The 16,933-nt window shown below is 55.9% G+C and overlaps 1 protein-coding gene across 1 annotated transcript in view; it reads left to right on the top strand.

Moving 5' to 3' along the window:
• The window catches only part of PTPRS (protein tyrosine phosphatase, receptor type, S), a 261,020-nt gene that overhangs the window by 242,606 nt on the left and 1,481 nt on the right, over positions 1-16,933 (top strand). Inside the window, exons 21-40 of the mRNA XM_010828456.1 lie at positions 5-36; positions 342-439; positions 1,008-1,261; positions 2,128-2,221; positions 2,312-2,527; positions 3,004-3,161; positions 3,629-3,640; positions 3,815-3,927; positions 5,474-5,521; positions 6,917-7,014; positions 7,096-7,219; positions 7,808-7,983; positions 8,063-8,182; positions 10,758-10,912; positions 11,015-11,300; positions 11,544-11,722; positions 12,621-12,747; positions 12,843-12,968; positions 15,608-15,762; positions 15,941-16,076. Coding sequence (XP_010826758.1) covers positions 5-36; positions 342-439; positions 1,008-1,261; positions 2,128-2,221; positions 2,312-2,527; positions 3,004-3,161; positions 3,629-3,640; positions 3,815-3,927; positions 5,474-5,521; positions 6,917-7,014; positions 7,096-7,219; positions 7,808-7,983; positions 8,063-8,182; positions 10,758-10,912; positions 11,015-11,300; positions 11,544-11,722; positions 12,621-12,747; positions 12,843-12,968; positions 15,608-15,762; positions 15,941-16,076 — 2,707 coding nt within the window. The remainder of the gene's footprint in view (positions 1-4; positions 37-341; positions 440-1,007; positions 1,262-2,127; positions 2,222-2,311; positions 2,528-3,003; positions 3,162-3,628; positions 3,641-3,814; positions 3,928-5,473; positions 5,522-6,916; positions 7,015-7,095; positions 7,220-7,807; positions 7,984-8,062; positions 8,183-10,757; positions 10,913-11,014; positions 11,301-11,543; positions 11,723-12,620; positions 12,748-12,842; positions 12,969-15,607; positions 15,763-15,940; positions 16,077-16,933) is intronic.

The following is a 16,933-nucleotide window of genomic DNA, read 5'->3' as shown; positions in this document are numbered from 1 at the left end:
CGAGTCCGGACCCCGAGGCTCCGGCGTTTGGCAAAGGTGGGACACTGCCTACGGTCGGCACCCGCCGCCCCCACCCACCGCCCCCCCACCCACCCACCCAACCCATCCCCCCCTCTGCTCCTCTGCCTCCGCCTTCTCTCTGCAGCTGCGCCGTCTCCCGCAGCAGGGACATGGGACAGGGCCAGGCAGGGCCGGGCCAGGGCCAGGCAGTAAGGCCACGGGCACAGCGGACGACAGGGAGCGCCTGGGCCGCCCCACCCCACCCCGTACCTGTGCCCAGCCCCCCAGGACTCATGGGAATCTCTCCTTTGCTCTCTCCCACCTGCTGCTGTGTGGCACAGTCTCACCCAAGAACTTCAAGGTGAAGATGATCATGAAGACATCGGTCCTGCTCAGCTGGGAGTTCCCAGACAACTACAACTCACCCACCCCATACAAGGTGCGCAGCCTCCTGTTGGATCTAAGACGGGGGGTTAGGGTGTGTGTGGGGCAGGGCTCAGCCGGGGTTAGAGTATATGTGGGGCGGGGCTTGACCAGGGTGAGGGTGCCATCTGGAGTCAGGGTAGGGGGTCAACTGGACTGGTGACTGGGTGGGATATTGAGGTTCAGTCTGGGTTCGGGGCTTAGTCAGGATTGGGATGCACAGTTGGGACTCAGCAGGGGTCGTGGTTCAGTGGGGGAATTAGGGTTCGGTCAGAACTGGGGCTTAGCTGGGGATCACCTAGGATTTGAGGCTCAGTCTCTCATCAAGCCTAAGTGTGGAATCAGGACTTTTTAAGGATTGGAACTTTGATTTGAGACTCGGCTGAATTGAGAATCAACTGGGTTTGGAGCTCAGTCTGGGGTTGAGATTGAGTCTTGGGGTCAAGGCTTGGAATTAGGGCTACAGCTGTGATCGAGGTTCAGTCTGGGGTCACAGATCATAGGGTTCAGGCTAAGTCTGGAATCCAGGCTCGGTGAGGACCAGGGCTCAACCCAGAGCTCTGCTGAGCCAGCCCGCCCCACAGATCCAATACAATGGGCTCACATTGGACGTGGATGGCCGCACCACCAAGAAGCTCATCACTCACCTCAAGCCCAACACCTTCTACAACTTCGTGCTGACCAACCGCGGCAGCAGCCTGGGCGGCCTCCAGCAGACAGTCACGGCCTGGACCGCCTTCAACCTGCTCAGCTCGAAGCCCAGCGTGACCCCCAAGCCCGACTCCGATGGCTTCATCGTGGTGTATCTGCCAGACGGCCAGAGCCCCGTGCCTGTCCAGTAAGCTCAACCCACCCGCTCCAGGGTTTTGCATCCCTCCCCCAGTCAGCTGTGTGACTGCTGCTTGACCTCTCAGTACCCCACTTCCCTTGCTGGTCTGTAAAACAGAGACTACATGGGTGCCTTTTCATGTGGTTGCCCTGAAGGTCCGGTGCCTCTCATAGATGTCCCCACTGAACGTGGCCTCAGCATTCTCTCACGCCCCGGCAGGCCCGACCTGCTGCTAGTTTTGGTTCTCAGACTGATGGGGAGACAGAGCTGGACACAGACAAGCTCAGTCCCATGGTGTGGCAGTGAGAAGCACAAAGGCTAAGAGTCCCATGCAAGGAGAGGAGTCCTCTGAGAAGCAGGGGGAAATGGAGAGTTACAAGACTGCATGGGTGTGGAAGCTGGGGTTTTGAAGGATGTATGGGAATTTGAGAAGTATACAGTTAGCTCTTGAACAGCACAGGTTTGAATTGCAGGGGCCCACCTATATGCATATTTTTTTTATTCAACAAGTCCACACTACAGTACTACACAATCCACAGTTGGTTGAATTCATAGATGGAAAACCATGGATACAGAAGGCCAACTGTACTTACATGTGGATTTTCTACTGTGCAGCCGGGGTTGGCACCCCCTAACCTCCATGTTGTTGAAGGGTCAACTGTCATTGCCCAGGGTAGGCTTTCTAGGCAAAAGGTACAACATGATCAAAATCCTGGAGGCTTGAATCAGAAACTGTAGTCCTACGTGACTTGGGCCATACACCCATGGTGTGAACGGAAGGGAAGATTCAGAGAGGGGTGGTGCCCTCACTCAGCCCAGTAGCATCCCTTGCTCGCGACTGTAGACAGCCCTCTATGACTCTCGTCTCCTGCCAGGAACTACTTCATTGTGATGGTGCCACTGCGCAAATCTCGTGGTGGTCAGTTCCTGACCCCACTGGGCAGCCCAGAGGATATGGACCTGGAGGAGGTAAGGGGCTGGGCCCAGACACGTGCCAGCTTTCAGGAGCCCAGTGGCTCCCAGCTGGGTTCTGAGCAGCCCACATCTCTGTTCCCACAGCTGATCCAGGACATCGCACGGCTGCAGAGGCGCAGCCTGAGGCACTCGCGTCAGCTGGAGGTCCCCCGGCCCTACATCGCGGCTCGCTTCTCAGTGCTGCCACACACCTTCCATCCTGGGGACCAGAAGCAGTACGGAGGCTTTGACAACAGGGGCCTGGAGCCTGGCCACCGATACGTCCTCTTTGTGCTTGCTGTGCTGCAGAAGAGTGAGCCCGTAAGTCCCGAATGGTGTCTGCCCACATCCAGAGTGCCCGGAGCGGCCTCAGTCCCCAGAGCTCTGGCCTCAGAGCCAGACACAGATCCTCCCAGCTCCCTGAGGTCAGAGCTGAGCAGAGGGGAGGATTTGAGGTTGAGGAAATCCCAAGCAGGAGGATTTTTAGAGGAAAGGACTTTGGAACAAGGGCTTTGATGGATGTATGGGAGTTCAGTAAAGAAAAGGCATCCCGGAGTTTGCACGTGCAAAGGTTTGGGGTGCAAGAAGAAAAAGAGGACCTAAGAGTGTCTGAAACAGAGTGGAGGAGGGGAAGAGTGAAGATTGGCCAGGGCCAGACCACTGTGGTCAGTGTTCTTGGAAGCCATAGGAGGGTTTAGAGTAGGGGATGGACACAGATTTGTGTTTGAGGAAGATCCATTTGGCCACCGTGAGGGCGGTGGGCACTGATGGAAGTCTCCCCCACCCCATTTCTGTAGACATTTGCGGCCAGCCCCTTCTCAGACCCCTTCCAGCTGGACAACCCAGACCCACAGCCCATCGTGGACGGCGAGGAGGGGCTCATCTGGGTGATCGGGCCCGTGCTGGCTGTGGTCTTCATTATCTGCATAGTGATTGCCATCTTGCTCTACAAGAAGTGAGCACTTTGCGTGTCCCCGCTTGACAGGAGGGAGGCCTTCCTAAGGGTGGGAGGTTTGGAAAGATCCAGGGAAAGGTTGTCTCTGAGAATGATCACAGAAGCCATCTGTGGTCCAGACAGGGAAAACAGGGCTCAGAGAGGTTAAGCCACTTGATCAAAGTCACACAACCTGGGAAATGGCAGGGCTGGCATTCCAACCTGGTCAGTGGTTTGACTCCTGTTAAGTCCCGTGCAAGATTGGCGGGGGGGCACTCCCTTTGTCCTGTTAAACGAAGTCACGTGGGACATGTCCCAGCTTAGAAGGCTGAGACCCAAGTTGGAAAGGATTAGCCCCAATTTCTGGAGACCAAGGTTCAGAGGGGGAAAGAAAGCCATCCACAGTCATAGAACAGGCTCTTGATGGCCAGCCTGCCCTCACCTGTCTTCTTTCCCTCCTTCTCACCTGTGTCTGCTTTCGGGAGCAGCAAGCCTGATAGGTAAGAACTGGTCCTGCCCTCTGGAGGCTGAGGACAGGGGCTGGGGTGGCACCTCGCCCACGGGATGAGCGGGAACCTAGTTGTTCCAACCGTTGCACGTGTCTGTGCCTGGTTGTGGGAACCCGAGTCATGTACAGCTGGGTCACACGTCTCTGTCTGTTTGCTTGCACAAAGCAAACGAAAGGACTCTGAGCCCCGCACTAAATGCCTACTGAACAACGCCGACCTCGCCCCCCATCACCCCAAGGACCCCGTGGAAATGAGACGCATTAACTTCCAGACGCCAGGTATGTGCTTATCCCGGGCGCCGGGACCGCACTGATGGGAGGGAGGCAGCACAGTGGGAGATGAAGCGGCCCCCTTGGTAGATCCTTGCCAGCCCCCACTGAACTGTGCCTGATGCAGTTCTTCAGTCCCGATTCCTACGAGGCTCTGGGCTTGGGGGTGTCCTGGGGTTGATGGTGCTTACAATCTAGGGAGATTTTTGAGAAGCTGCATTCAACTGGTGGCTGCTGTCTTCTCCAGGAGCTTAAAGGACATCTTCAAAGACAGAAGCAAACATTTTCTGAGTCCTCAATTCCTTCTGGCAGAAAAAGCTCTGCTTCTGTTCACACCTCTAGTCTTAAGGCCACTCAGTGGTGGGTGTTTGGGTTTTTTCCACCCTCCCCGGGGAAGCGCCCCTAGCAAGGAGCAAAAATTCCACTTCCACCACACACTCTCTCTCCCTGCTTTTGTGGTCACATATTGTCATGCTCTCCCAGTTTCATGATAGTCCCCCGTAGATGAAAGAGGCTTCTGCTGAGTCCCCTGCCACACGTGGTGGGAGAACTGAATCAGGACCCTGCCCTTGATCGTCTTCATGTGCAATGCCCCCTTCATGCCCCCCCCCTCCTCCTCCTTAATGGGCTCATGCCAGCTGCTTCTAACCAAATTAAGGGATTTGCAGTTTAACTGAGGGCTGCTGTTCTCTCCTTATGAGCTCATCGCATGGCGACATCTGCTGTTCTCTACCTACACCCTGATCTTCACTCTCTGTCTCTGAACTGCTTCCTGTTAACTTTTGTTTCCAATCAAATGGAGATTTTTAAACATTTAACTGATGGCTGCAGTCCTCCATGAGAAGAGAGCACGGGGGCTTTGACAGGCTCGTGTATCGTCTTGCACGCTTCTCCTAACATTTCTTTCTCTCTCCTATTTCTGGACTGTGTCACGTTAGTCCCATGTTTCTCCAAATGAGGGTTTTGATCATTTATATTTACCTGATGGCTGCAGCCCTCCACAGGCGATCATGAAAAGTCTCATGGCATCCCTTGTAGTCTCTTCTTCTCTCTTCTGTCTCTGGACTAGCTTATGTCAATTCTGTTTCCATCCAGATAAGAATTTTAAATGTGTGTGTTCAACTGATGGCCTCTGTCCTTACAGCTCATGGCATGGGCCCATATGTTCTTCTCCTGCCCCCAAGTTTCTCCTTCACCATCCCGCTTCTCCTCTAAAATCCCCTCTGCTGACCCCCAACAAGGGACCCAAGGCCAGGTTGGTCGGGGGTGGCCGGATGCGGGGATGACAGGTTGATAGAAGAACCTAAAAGCTTTGAGATCTTGCCAAAGTCATGGCTGAAAATCAGGACTCGCCAGTGTCCATTTGAGGCGATGCCCAGCCGCTGCCATGGGTTCTCTGATTGGGGTGGCCGTGTGTCCCTCACTCGTTGAAGTTGCTCCGCCCTTTGCATCTATCTGTCCGTCGACCGCTGTGCGCGCACCCGGCGAGGGATGGGGGGAGGTGGGCCGCCTCCCCCGCGTGTTTTCATTTATTTATTGTTTGCTGTTTCTGCAGATTCAGGCCTCAGCAGCCCCCTCAGGGAGCCGGGGTTTCACTTTGAAAGTTAGTTCCGGTGTCTCTCTGTTCTTGGCTTCCTTTCGCTCCTGTTTGTTTTCATCCTTGGTTTCTCCATCCGGCCTCCTCTCTCTCCGCCCACCTGTCCTGCGCTGGCTTCTCGAAGGGGGCAGGGGTCTGGTCCCCTGGGCTCTAAGGTGGCAGGTTGTGACTGCGTGTGTGTGTGAGAGAGAGAGAGAGAAGCAGGAGGAGAGGGAACGGGGCTGGGAGCAGGGATGTAGGGCACAGGTGTGTGTCAAAATACATGCGAGAGGCAGGGGGACCCACCAGTCAAATATACACCAGCCTCAGCCCTCTTAGACGTGGGCCCTGGGGCAGCACCCAGGGACTCGGGACAAACAGCTCTTCAGTAGTCAACTTGGCAAGTCCCTACAGGTTTAACACCGGTGCTTGGGTGCTGGCGCACAGCTGTCAGTTTCCCTCCCGGTAGCTGCTGAGTGTGTGTGTGTGTGTGTGTGCGTGCGTGCGTGCGTGCGTGCGTGTGTGTGTGCGTGCTGGCGCACAGCTGTCAGTTTCCCTCCCGGTAGCTGCTGAGTGTGTGTGTGTGTGTGTGTGTGTGTGTGTGTGTGTGTGTGTGTGTGTGTGCACAGCTGTCAGTTTCCCTCCCGGTAGCTGCTGAGTGTGTGTGTGTGTGTGTGTGTGTGTGTGCGTGCTGGCGCACAGCTGTCAGTTTCCCTCCCGGTAGCTGCTGAGTGTGTGTGTGTGTGTGTGTGTGTGTGTGTGTGTGTGTGTGCGTGCTGGCGCACAGCTGTCAGTTTCCCTCCCGGTAGCTGCTGAGTGTGTGTGTGTGTGTGTGTGTGTGTGTGTGCATGCGTGGCCGCTGGGCCCCCAGGAGAGAGGAGTCTGGCAGGCCTGAAGATGGGGAAGAAGCACCCACACCCACCCCATCATCCCACAAACACATACCCCGTGCATCCCCTCCCCGGCCCCTCAGCTCCACCTGGCAGAGGACTTTTTGGTCCCTCCGACCCCCAAGGGGGCAGACGGGGTGTGGGCCTCCCGCCCTCACCAGGGGGACAATATTCCAGAAGGTTCAGCCAGCCACATCTGCTTCTTCATCTCTGTGTCACTTGCCTGCTTCTTGCCACGAGGCACTAGGAGCTTAAAGTCCTGCGGGGCAACCCTCCCCCAGCACCTGCCTCCCCAGCTGGTTGTCGGGGGGGCCTGGGGAGGGTGGGGGAGACTCCACCTAGTGCTCCCTCCAGGCCTGGGTTCCTCGCCCCCATGGGGCCCACCCAAAACCTTCCTCTTCCCCGCCACCCCCTCTAACCCGCAGCTCGTCCATCGCAGACTCACTCCGTAGAGCACCCCCAGTCCCCTCCCCTCCCCGGCCTGGCCCCCCCGAGTCGACTGGCCACATGGGCGGGTCTGCTCTCCCTGCAGGCATGCTCAGCCACCCGCCCATCCCCATCGGGGACATGGCGGAGCACACAGAACGACTCAAGGCCAACGACAGCCTCAAGCTGTCCCAGGAGTATGAGGTGAGCCAGCCCCCCCACCTCCCACCCTCCTGGGGCCCACAGATGCCTACCCTAACATCTCCCACGTCCTGCTTCTCATAGTCCATTGACCCGGGCCAGCAGTTCACGTGGGAGCACTCCAACCTGGAAGTGAACAAGCCCAAGAACCGCTATGCCAACGTCATCGCCTACGACCACTCCCGCGTAATCCTTCAGCCCATCGAAGGTAGCATGCGGGGTCCCAGGCTCCTCCCCAGCAGCCTTGGCCTGTCCTCATTCCATGGAGAACACATAGACCCCATGTCTCCTCTTGGCCAGGGGGGCCAGGCCAGAGTGGACTAGCTAGGAGATAGGTAGGGAAACTGAGGCCTGGTCCAACCCTACCCAGAAGCCATTGAGAAGTTTAGGATCTGTATTTAACTGGTGGCTGCTGTCCACTACAGATTTCCATCCATTCTTTACATCTGTAGCTCTTATCAGGGCAGCTTCGCCACAGAGGACATTTGGCAATGTCTGGGGACATTTTTGTTGTCACAGCTTGGGGTGGGGTGTTGTTGGCATCTTGAGGGTGGAGGCCAGGGATGCTGCTCAGTACCTTGCGATGCAAAGGACCGCTCCCGACATAGAACAGTCTATCTCCAAATGGCAGTAATGTTGAGGCAGAGAAAGCGTGGAGTATATGCGCCACGATTTCCTTGGGGATAGACTGGGGCAGTCTCGGAGGGCTTCCTTTAAGCGGTGGACCAGGTGGAGCCAGCCTAGAAGGATAGAGCACCCCCACTGATCTCTAGTTTCTCCGCCACCCCCGGCCTAGGCATCGTGGGCAGCGATTACATCAATGCCAACTACGTGGACGGCTACCGGCGGCAGAACGCGTACATCGCCACGCAGGGGCCGCTGCCGGAGACCTTCGGCGACTTCTGGCGCATGGTGTGGGAGCAGCGCTCGGCCACCATTGTTATGATGACGCGGCTAGAGGAGAAATCACGGGTGAGGCCTGGGCCCTGCAGCCCCCAGGCCCTGCGCCGGCCCCGGCCCATGCTCACCTGTGTTCTCTCACCTGGTGCAGATCAAATGCGACCAGTACTGGCCCAACAGGGGCACAGAGACCTACGGCTTCATCCAGGTCACGCTGCTGGACACCATCGAGCTGGCCACGTTCTGCGTGAGGACGTTCTCCCTGCACAAGGTAGGGCCCGGATGGGACTGGGGGGCTGTGGGAGGGGGCGATGGTGGGTGGAGAAGGGAGATGAGCTTCTGCCCTGGGAACTCCCCATTGGACGGAAGAGAAACCACATTGACCCAGGCTGGGTGCATTCTCAAGCGGTCACTTTACGGATGGGGACACTGAGCCTCAGGGGAACGGCGCTTGTCTGCAGCCACAGCAGGACAAACCAGCAGAATCCAGCTTAGCAATGAACCTCTCCTCCCCTCACTGGCAGTCACCAGCCCCCAGCCCGAGATCAGTCTTGACCCCTTCCCTCACCCAGGCTGGGTTTATGGCAGGGTCTTGGCCATGCAGTAGGGGGGCCTCCAGCCTTAGATGGAGGACAGAGCGGGCAGTTGGGGCTGAGGTAGAGGGAATCTTCATCTATGTATTTAACTGATGACTGCTGTCCATCACATGATTCCATGTGTCTCACTCAGTGATTCTCGGTTGCCGCATTTTGCCATTCAGAGGACATTTGGCAATGTCTGGGGGCACTTTGAGTATTTTTATTGACGTATAGTTGATTCACAATGTTAACTTCTGCTGTACAGTAAAGTGATTCAGTTATATGTATACACAATTTTTTTGATACTCTTTTCCATCATGGTTTATCACAGGATATTGAATGTAGTTCCCTGTGCTGTAGAGTAGGACCCTGATGTTTATCCATTCTGTATATATAATAGCTTCCGTCTGCTAACCCCTGTCTCCCGCTCCAGCCCTGCCTCGACCCCCTCCCCCTTGGCAACAAGTCTGGTTTCTGTATCCACGAGTCTCTGTTTCATAGATAAGTTCATTTGTGCCGTATGTTAGATTCTGCATATATTACCATATGTTAAATGTTATATGTGATAGCATATGTGATGTATGTGTTATTATATGATAGTTTGACTTTTTATCATGTGATACCATGGTATTTTTTATCGTATGCGTCTTTGACTTTTTTCATTTAGTATGATAATCTCTAGGCCTGTCCGTATTGCTTCAAACGGCATTAGATCATTCTTCCCTGTGGCTGAGTAGTACATTGTACTTAAGTGCCACGTCTTCATCCATTCATCTGTCAGCAGACATTTAGATTGTCTCTGTGTCCTGGCGGTTGTAAACAGTGCTGCTATGGACATAGGGGTGCCTGTATCTTATTGGAGTTTTGTTTCCAGATATATGGCGAGGAGTGGGATTGTTGGATCATACGTAGGTCTATTTTTAGTTTTTTGAAGAACCTCTCCTGTTCTCCGCGGTGGCTGCACCAATTAGTATTCCTACCACCAGTGTTGGAGGGTTCCCTTTTCTCTGCATCCTCTCCATCCCTTGGAATTTGTAGAGTTTTGATGTATTTCTTTGGAGAAATGTCTACATCTTCTGACCATTATTCAATTAGGTTGTTGGCTTTTTGTTGAGCTGAATGAGTTCTTTATCTGTTTTGGAGATTAAGCCCCTTGGTTGCATGGTTGGCACATATGTTCTCCCGTGCTGTGGGCTGTCTTTTCGTTGTGTTTATGGTTTCCTTTGCTATGCAAAGGCTTGTAAGTTTCATTAGGGTGCCATTTGTGTATTCTCATTTCTAGTGCCTTGGAAGACTGGGGACACTTTTTATTGTCATGTAGGGAGAGAGAGGTGCTCTGGCACCACTGTGTTTCCCTGGCAGCCAGCCACGTGCCCTTACATAGAGCCCGTGCCTGGCACAGGTGCCAGAAACCTGAGTAAAAAGACAAGAGTAAGGGTTTTCAGTTGATTCACACATTAAGCAGACACTTGTGTGTCAAATACCACTCTTGTGGGGCTTACAGTCTAGTGGACAACAAATATGAAAAAAACCCCAGGAATCTTACACATTAGAGTATGTAGTGGAAGACCTGGAGTTGGTGAGGAAAGGAGTTTTGCAGAGATCTGGGGGTGGCATTCCTGGCAAAGGCCCTGCGTGTTTTGGGAATAGTGAGGAGTCCTGTGGCTGGAGCAGAGAGTGGGAGGAGGTGAGGGCAGGGAGGGGATGGGAGGAGGTGCAGAACCTTGTGGGTTGCAAAGGCAGGGCCAACTCTGGCTTTTAGCCCAGGGAGGGCTGTGGGCAGAGGAGCCGGGGGGGGGCCAAACTCGGGTGCTCACCAGTGCCCTCTGGCTGCTGTGGAGGGAATAGATTGTGGGGACACCCAGGGGGAACAGGTGACTGCTCGGTCTGGATGGATGACGGTGAGCTGGACTAAGGTGATCAGCATGGAGGGGGCGAGTGAGAAGTGGGCGGGCTTGGGAAAGACTTTGAAAGCTGTGCTGACTGATGCTGGACAGGCAGGGGAAGGGAGTCAAGAGCGACTCCGCCTACATTTTGGCCAGAGTGCGTGGAAGGACAGCGCCACCATCAGCTGAGATGGGGGAGCAGGTTTAGGGAGAAATGGGGAGCAGTGCACGAAGATGCTGGGGACACTCTGCAGTGGAGACACCCCCACACCCTGGAGCAGCTGGGCACCCAAATCAGGGACATGGTGGTCTGAGGCGTGAACTTGGGCCCGGCACGTGGGTGCTGGGCTGCATTGACCAACAGTGTCCCCGGAACCCCTAGAGCGGCTCCAGCGAGAAACGGGAGGTCCGGCAGTTCCAGTTCACGGCATGGCCGGACCACGGGGGGCCTGAGTACCCGACGCCGTTCCTGGCTTTCCTGCGGAGAGTCAAGACTTGCAACCCGCCAGACGCGGGCCCCATCGTGGTCCACTGCAGGTACCCGGCCCCCGCCCCTTCACTCCCGGCTCCCTCTGCACCCTGTCCCCCATTCTGCCCTGGCCCTCGGGTGCCCCCTGATGGCCCCCTCCATCTCCACAGTGCGGGTGTGGGCCGCACAGGCTGCTTTATCGTTATTGATGCCATGCTGGAGCGGATCAAGCCGGAGAAGACGGTGGACGTGTACGGCCACGTGACGCTCATGCGGTCCCAGCGCAACTACATGGTGCAGACGGAGGACCAGTACAGCTTCATCCACGAGGCCCTGCTGGAGGCCGTGGGCTGCGGCAATACGGAGGTGCCTGCCCGCAGCCTCTACGCCTACATCCAGAAGCTGACGCAGGTGGAGCCAGGCGAGCACGTCACTGGCATGGAACTCGAGTTCAAGGTGGGTGGGGAGGAACGAGTAGAGGATGCTGTGCTTGGGTGGGGGAGAGGGGGCTAAGCAGGAGACCGGAGTTCTTTCTCTCCACCCCCCCATTAAGGGGACCAGAGGGTAGAAGGGCTGGTGTTGCCCTGCCCGCCATGGCCCTGCTAGCCTTCTGGCTGAGAACACACAGCCTGCCCCCCACCCAGGGAAATTGGGTCCCCAGATGGAGGCTGTCCTGATGTCATCCCCTCGTCTCCACAGCGGCTGGCCAACTCCAAAGCCCACACATCCCGCTTCATCAGTGCCAATCTGCCTTGTAACAAGTTCAAGAACCGCCTGGTTAACATCATGCCCTACGAGAGCACCCGGGTCTGCCTACAACCCATCCGGGGCGTGGAGGGCTCCGACTACATTAACGCCAGCTTCATTGATGGTTACAGGTAAACCTGGCCCTGGCCGCTACCGGGGCTCCGGTCCTGCATGGGAGAGAGCTCGAGAGACCCTGCCAGCCCCATGCAGTCACAGCTGAGGTGGAGAGACTCTTTAGATATGCATTTAACCGATGGCTGCTGGCTGGAACATGATCACATCTGTCCATCTTTCTCAGAGAAAAGCATCGATCTGGGCAGTTCTGCCCCCCAGGGGAAACTTGATAGCATCTGGGGATGTTTTTGATGGTTAAAATGGGACTTGAGAGAGGAGGGTTACCACTGGCATAGGGCTTCCCCGGTGGCTCAGATGGTAACGAATCTGCCTGCAGTGCAGAAGACTCAGGGTCAGTCCTTGGATCAAGAAGATCCCCTGGAGGAGGAGACGGCAGTCCACTCCAGTATTCCTGTCTGAGGAATCCCCATGAACAGAGGAGCCTGGTGGGCTACAGTGCATGGGGTCACAAAGAGACATGACTGAGCACTAACACTTTCTAGTGGGCAGAGGCCAGGGATGCTGCTGGACACCCCACTGGGTACAGAACAGCGGCCCATCACAATCATCCAGTCCCGAGCGTCAGTAGTGCCAAGATTGCTCAGGGCTTCTCAAAGGAGGGTGTTCTGGGAATGGGCAGCTATATGTAGCCCTAGAGGGGAGCCTGGCCTGAGCAGACAATAGATATTAACTTAATGCCCCTGGAGGGGGCGGAGAATGAAAGCAGAGATGCCTGCAGACAGTCCCACAGCTTCCTCTCGAAGTTGGAGTGAGTCCGAGGCTGGTGGTCTCTCCAGGTGCAGAACAGGATTCTTTGGGGGGTTGAACCAGATCGGGAGGGAGATGATGCTTGGGCCTGGGCCTCCCTGGGGCCCTAGACTCACCACTGCCACCGCCTCACCTCCCCGCTCACAGGCAGCAGAAGGCCTACATTGCCACACAGGGCCCGCTGGCGGAAACCACAGAAGACTTCTGGCGCATGCTCTGGGAGAACAACTCGACCATCGTGGTGATGCTGACCAAGCTGAGGGAGATGGGCCGGGTGAGCCAGGGACCATACAGGGTGGGGCAGGGCAGGGAGGGGCCGTGGAGGTGGGGTGGGGGCGGGGCTGACCACAGCACCCGCCTCCCCGACAGGAGAAGTGTCACCAGTACTGGCCGGCCGAGCGCTCCGCCCGCTACCAGTACTTCGTGGTGGATCCTATGGCGGAATACAACATGCCTCAGTACATCCTGCGGGAGTTCAAGGTCACAGACGCCCGGGTAAGTACAGGGACAGACCCTCCAGGCAGCTCACCGTGCCCCTGGTCTGGAGAGGGCTTTCCTGGTTGGGGAGTGGAAGCAAACGCCCAGGAGTGAGTGGGCCAGCTGGACAGTCACTCCCACCACCGAGTAGGTGGGAGAGAGGACCATGACCCCGTGGTGTCCCCATCAGAGCACATGTCACACTGTTCACCGGGGGACATAGTCCAAGGCGATCATGTAAAAGGGAGTAAGTGGGGCCTTAGCTGGGAAGCAGCAACCATGGAGGGCAGCATTAGAGGGCTGAACACAGGCTGGGGGAAAGGTGATGGGTTGATGGTGTCAAGTAGTGGCCGCTGTAGATGGGAAAAGAGTAGTAGACAGTGGGGGGTGGGGGGCAGGTGCTAGGAATTGGAACCATTGTATGGAGAGAGAGGAGAATGGAGAGAATAGATGGTGTTGGCTGGAGAAGACCCAGCGGAGGCACGTGGTGATGGGAGAGGGCAGGTATTAGATGGGGTCCGATGAAGACTGTTAGGTGACAGAGGATAGAAGTTAGTGCCAGAATTGGAGAATCCATGGGTAGAATGATGGGGCATGGGAATGTCAGTCCAGATGTTACCACTGGACAGTGAACCCTGGTGGGCAAAGCACTGCTGGTCACCGTGCTTGGGTAGTTCAGGATGGCACCACTGGGTGGGCTGAACGGGGGATTGGAGACTCAGTGAACATCACTGCTGGGTGATAGAGGAGGGTGGTAAACAGGATGGTCTTAGATGAGAGGAGGTGGGATTGGAGACTAGAATGTCCAGATAGAAGCGGATGGAGAATGCCAGTAGAGCGCGGAACCATGGCTTGGTGATGGGTTACCAGCGGTGGATGGAGAAAGGTGAGATTGGAAAGGGCAGGTGTTTGGCCAGTGGCAGATGGAATAAAATGAAGAGGAAACGATTTGAAGAGTAAAAGGAATGATGAACGTTCAGTGATAGACAGTCCTGTTGATGGTCCGAGAGAGAGGAAGGCGGGATCAGAGAAAGCGTTAGGTGGTAGAGGACGGAGACCATCAAAATCACGTGGCATCGCTGGGCTGCAGCGTTTAATGCAGAGACTGTGAGGGGGGGGTAAGTGGTGAGGGAGGGAGGGCGGAGAGCGTCAGTGGTCCTCACAGTGGAATGTCTCATGGTGCTTAGAGGGGAAGAAGGGTGGATTGCTAAGGATGAATTGTGGAAAGTGGTGCCGTTGGGTCATGATAAATGAAAGGCGGAAGAGAGCCATGATGATGGACCGCATGGCTTGGTAGTGGGAAGCGAGTATTGGCAAGATAGGTGGTTGAGTGGTGGGGATGAGGGTTACAGAGATGGACAGTTGAGTGGTGGATATGAGGATCCAAGAGGTTCAGTGGTGGGAGTAAGGATTAGACAGATGGATGGTTGAGTGGTGGGTTGAGGATTGGAGAGATGAGTGGTTTACTGCTGGGGATGAGGATTGGACAGATGGATAGATGAGTGGTGGTGATGAATGGACGGATAGATGGTTGAGTAGTGGAGATGAGTACTGGATAGATGGAAGGCTGAGTTTTGGGGATGAAGATTGGAGAAATGGATGGTTGAGTATTGGGGATTAAGATCGAAGAGGTTGAGTAGTGGCGATAAGGATTAGAGAGATGGGTGTTTAATGGTAGGGATAAGGATTAGATACATGGAGCGTTGAGTGATGAGTGGTTTAGTGGTGGGAATGAGGATAGGAGAGATGGAAGGTGATTGTTGGGGCTGAGGATTAGAGAAATGGGTAGCTGAGTGGTAGGGATGAGGATCCAAGGGGTTGAGTGGTGCAATAAGGATTAGAGAGATGGATGGTTGAGTGGTGGGAATAAGGATTAGAGAGACGGATGGTTGAATGCTTGGGATGAGGATTGGAGAGGTGAGTGGTTGAGATTTAGATTGTACAGATGGATGGTTGTGTCATGGGGATGAGGACTGGAGAGACAGATGGTTGAGCGGTGGAGATGGAGAAAGCATCACCAGATGTTCAAGGATTATGAACTACCGTAAGTGGATGATGAAAGTTAGGAGGCAAAGGTATTGAGTACACAGGTAGAAGACGATGAATTTCCAATGGTGGCTGGTGGAAGATGGCACCCTTGAGTGGTGAGGGATAGGAGATTATAGGGCTGGTGAGTGGCCAAAGATGATGTCCATGGTGGAAGGTGGTGCTTTTGGGAGGTGACAGTATGGGGACAGTGCTCTTTTACTCTAAGACGATGAGAGAGGAGGTTGCCAGGGAGATGGAGAATGGGTCAAGAAGGGCAGATGTTGGGTGTACCATGGGACAGTGCAGAATGGAGGATAAGAGACAGCAATGGTGTTGGTGTCACTTGGGTCGTGGTGGATGGGTTTGGAGCTGTGCAGAGAGCAGCAGTCGGGGGATGGGGGTGAACGATTGCCATGTGAGATGGTGTTGCTGGATGAAGTTAAATGGTGAGGAGCCTTGGGTGGTACAGACGAAGTCAGAGCATCTCAACGAAAGATGGTGTGGGACAAGGAGGGTGGGTGGCAGAGGGTGAGGAAGGGTGGAGAGTGGCATTGGTGCAGCTTGTGGTTGGCGAGGGTGATGCCACTGACCTTGATAACAGGACCCGGCGTGCTCTCTCTCCGTTCCAGGACGGCCAGTCCCGGACTGTCCGGCAGTTCCAGTTCACAGACTGGCCGGAGCAGGGCGTGCCAAAGTCGGGGGAGGGCTTCATTGACTTCATCGGCCAAGTGCACAAGACCAAGGAACAGTTTGGCCAGGATGGCCCCATCTCTGTCCACTGCAGGTGAACTGCCCGTAGCGGGAAGCTGAGTCTTTACGAGCACAGCCTTGGGCACTCCCGCTGGGGCTCTTTCCATCCCTGGGGCAGAGGGCTTCAGAGCAGGCAGGATGGAAATTGGGCAGCTGAGCCAGGCTCCCCACACGCCCACCCCCTGAACTCACCTGCGCACTCGCCCTGACAGCGCCGGCGTGGGCAGGACGGGCGTCTTCATCACGCTCAGCATCGTGCTGGAGCGGATGCGGTACGAGGGTGTGGTGGACATCTTCCAGACAGTGAAGATGCTGCGGACCCAGAGGCCAGCCATGGTGCAGATGGAGGTGAGGAGGGGGAGTTGCGGGGGAGGGGAGGGCAGCCCGGCCTCATGCTGATGCCACCACCAGCCTCTGTTCTCTCCTCTGTGCAGTGGGCACAGCCACCCCCCACTCCCGGGGTTGTCAAGGGTAAAAGGTCCTCAGCCCCTCCTGCTTTGGGCTGACCCAAGAGTAAGCCGAAGGCCAGAGCTGAGAAGCGTCACTCGGAATGAACACAGAGGGGTCCCCTCTCCTGGCCCCAGGGACTCAGTGAGGTCCAGCTCAGCCAGGACCCTGGCAGGGGTCATGGATCCTGAAGCCAGGCCCAGAGTCCCACCATCATGTTGACAGTGGGCACCTTTGCTTGGACCACACCGTGTCTCCAAGTCACACAGCGGTTTGAAGTGGAGCTGGGATTCGTACCCCAGTCAGTCCCATCCACAGCCGTCAGAAGGGTCAGCAGTAGAGCTGAGTCCATGGAGGGAACAACTGGGTTGGGAGCACTGTACTTCCCTGTGCTCTCGATCACCTCATAAGCAGACCCTACTCTAAGCCAGAGTCAGAGCCCCGGCCGGTGGAGGGGGAGCCAGTCTGTGTCTGCACCCATTGCTGGGTCCGTTCCGCATCTGGCTTGAGACCCAGAAGTGGGTGGAAGAGCCCCCTCTGTTCTCACAGAGATACTCCAGGGATGAGAAGAGGGTGTGAGGGCAGGGGCCCAGCCTAGGAAAGAGTGGGGTCACTGCTTTTAGAAACCACCAGATCCAGAAGCTAGGTTAAATGCATCCATGAGCTCCCCGTCTCCAGGCAGGCAGAGCTGGAGTGGCAACCTCCCAGCCCCCAGGGGAGTGTCACAAGAGGCCGGGATGGCCAAGTGGCACCCTGCG

Source organism: Bison bison, unplaced genomic scaffold (genome assembly GCF_000754665.1).
Source record: "Bison bison bison isolate TAMUID 2011002044 unplaced genomic scaffold, Bison_UMD1.0 scf7180017864492, whole genome shotgun sequence".
Taxonomy (NCBI): Eukaryota; Metazoa; Chordata; class Mammalia; order Artiodactyla; family Bovidae; genus Bison; species Bison bison.
The sequence above is the reverse complement of the archived record's forward strand: the minus strand, read 5'-3'. Positions and strand labels throughout refer to the sequence as shown.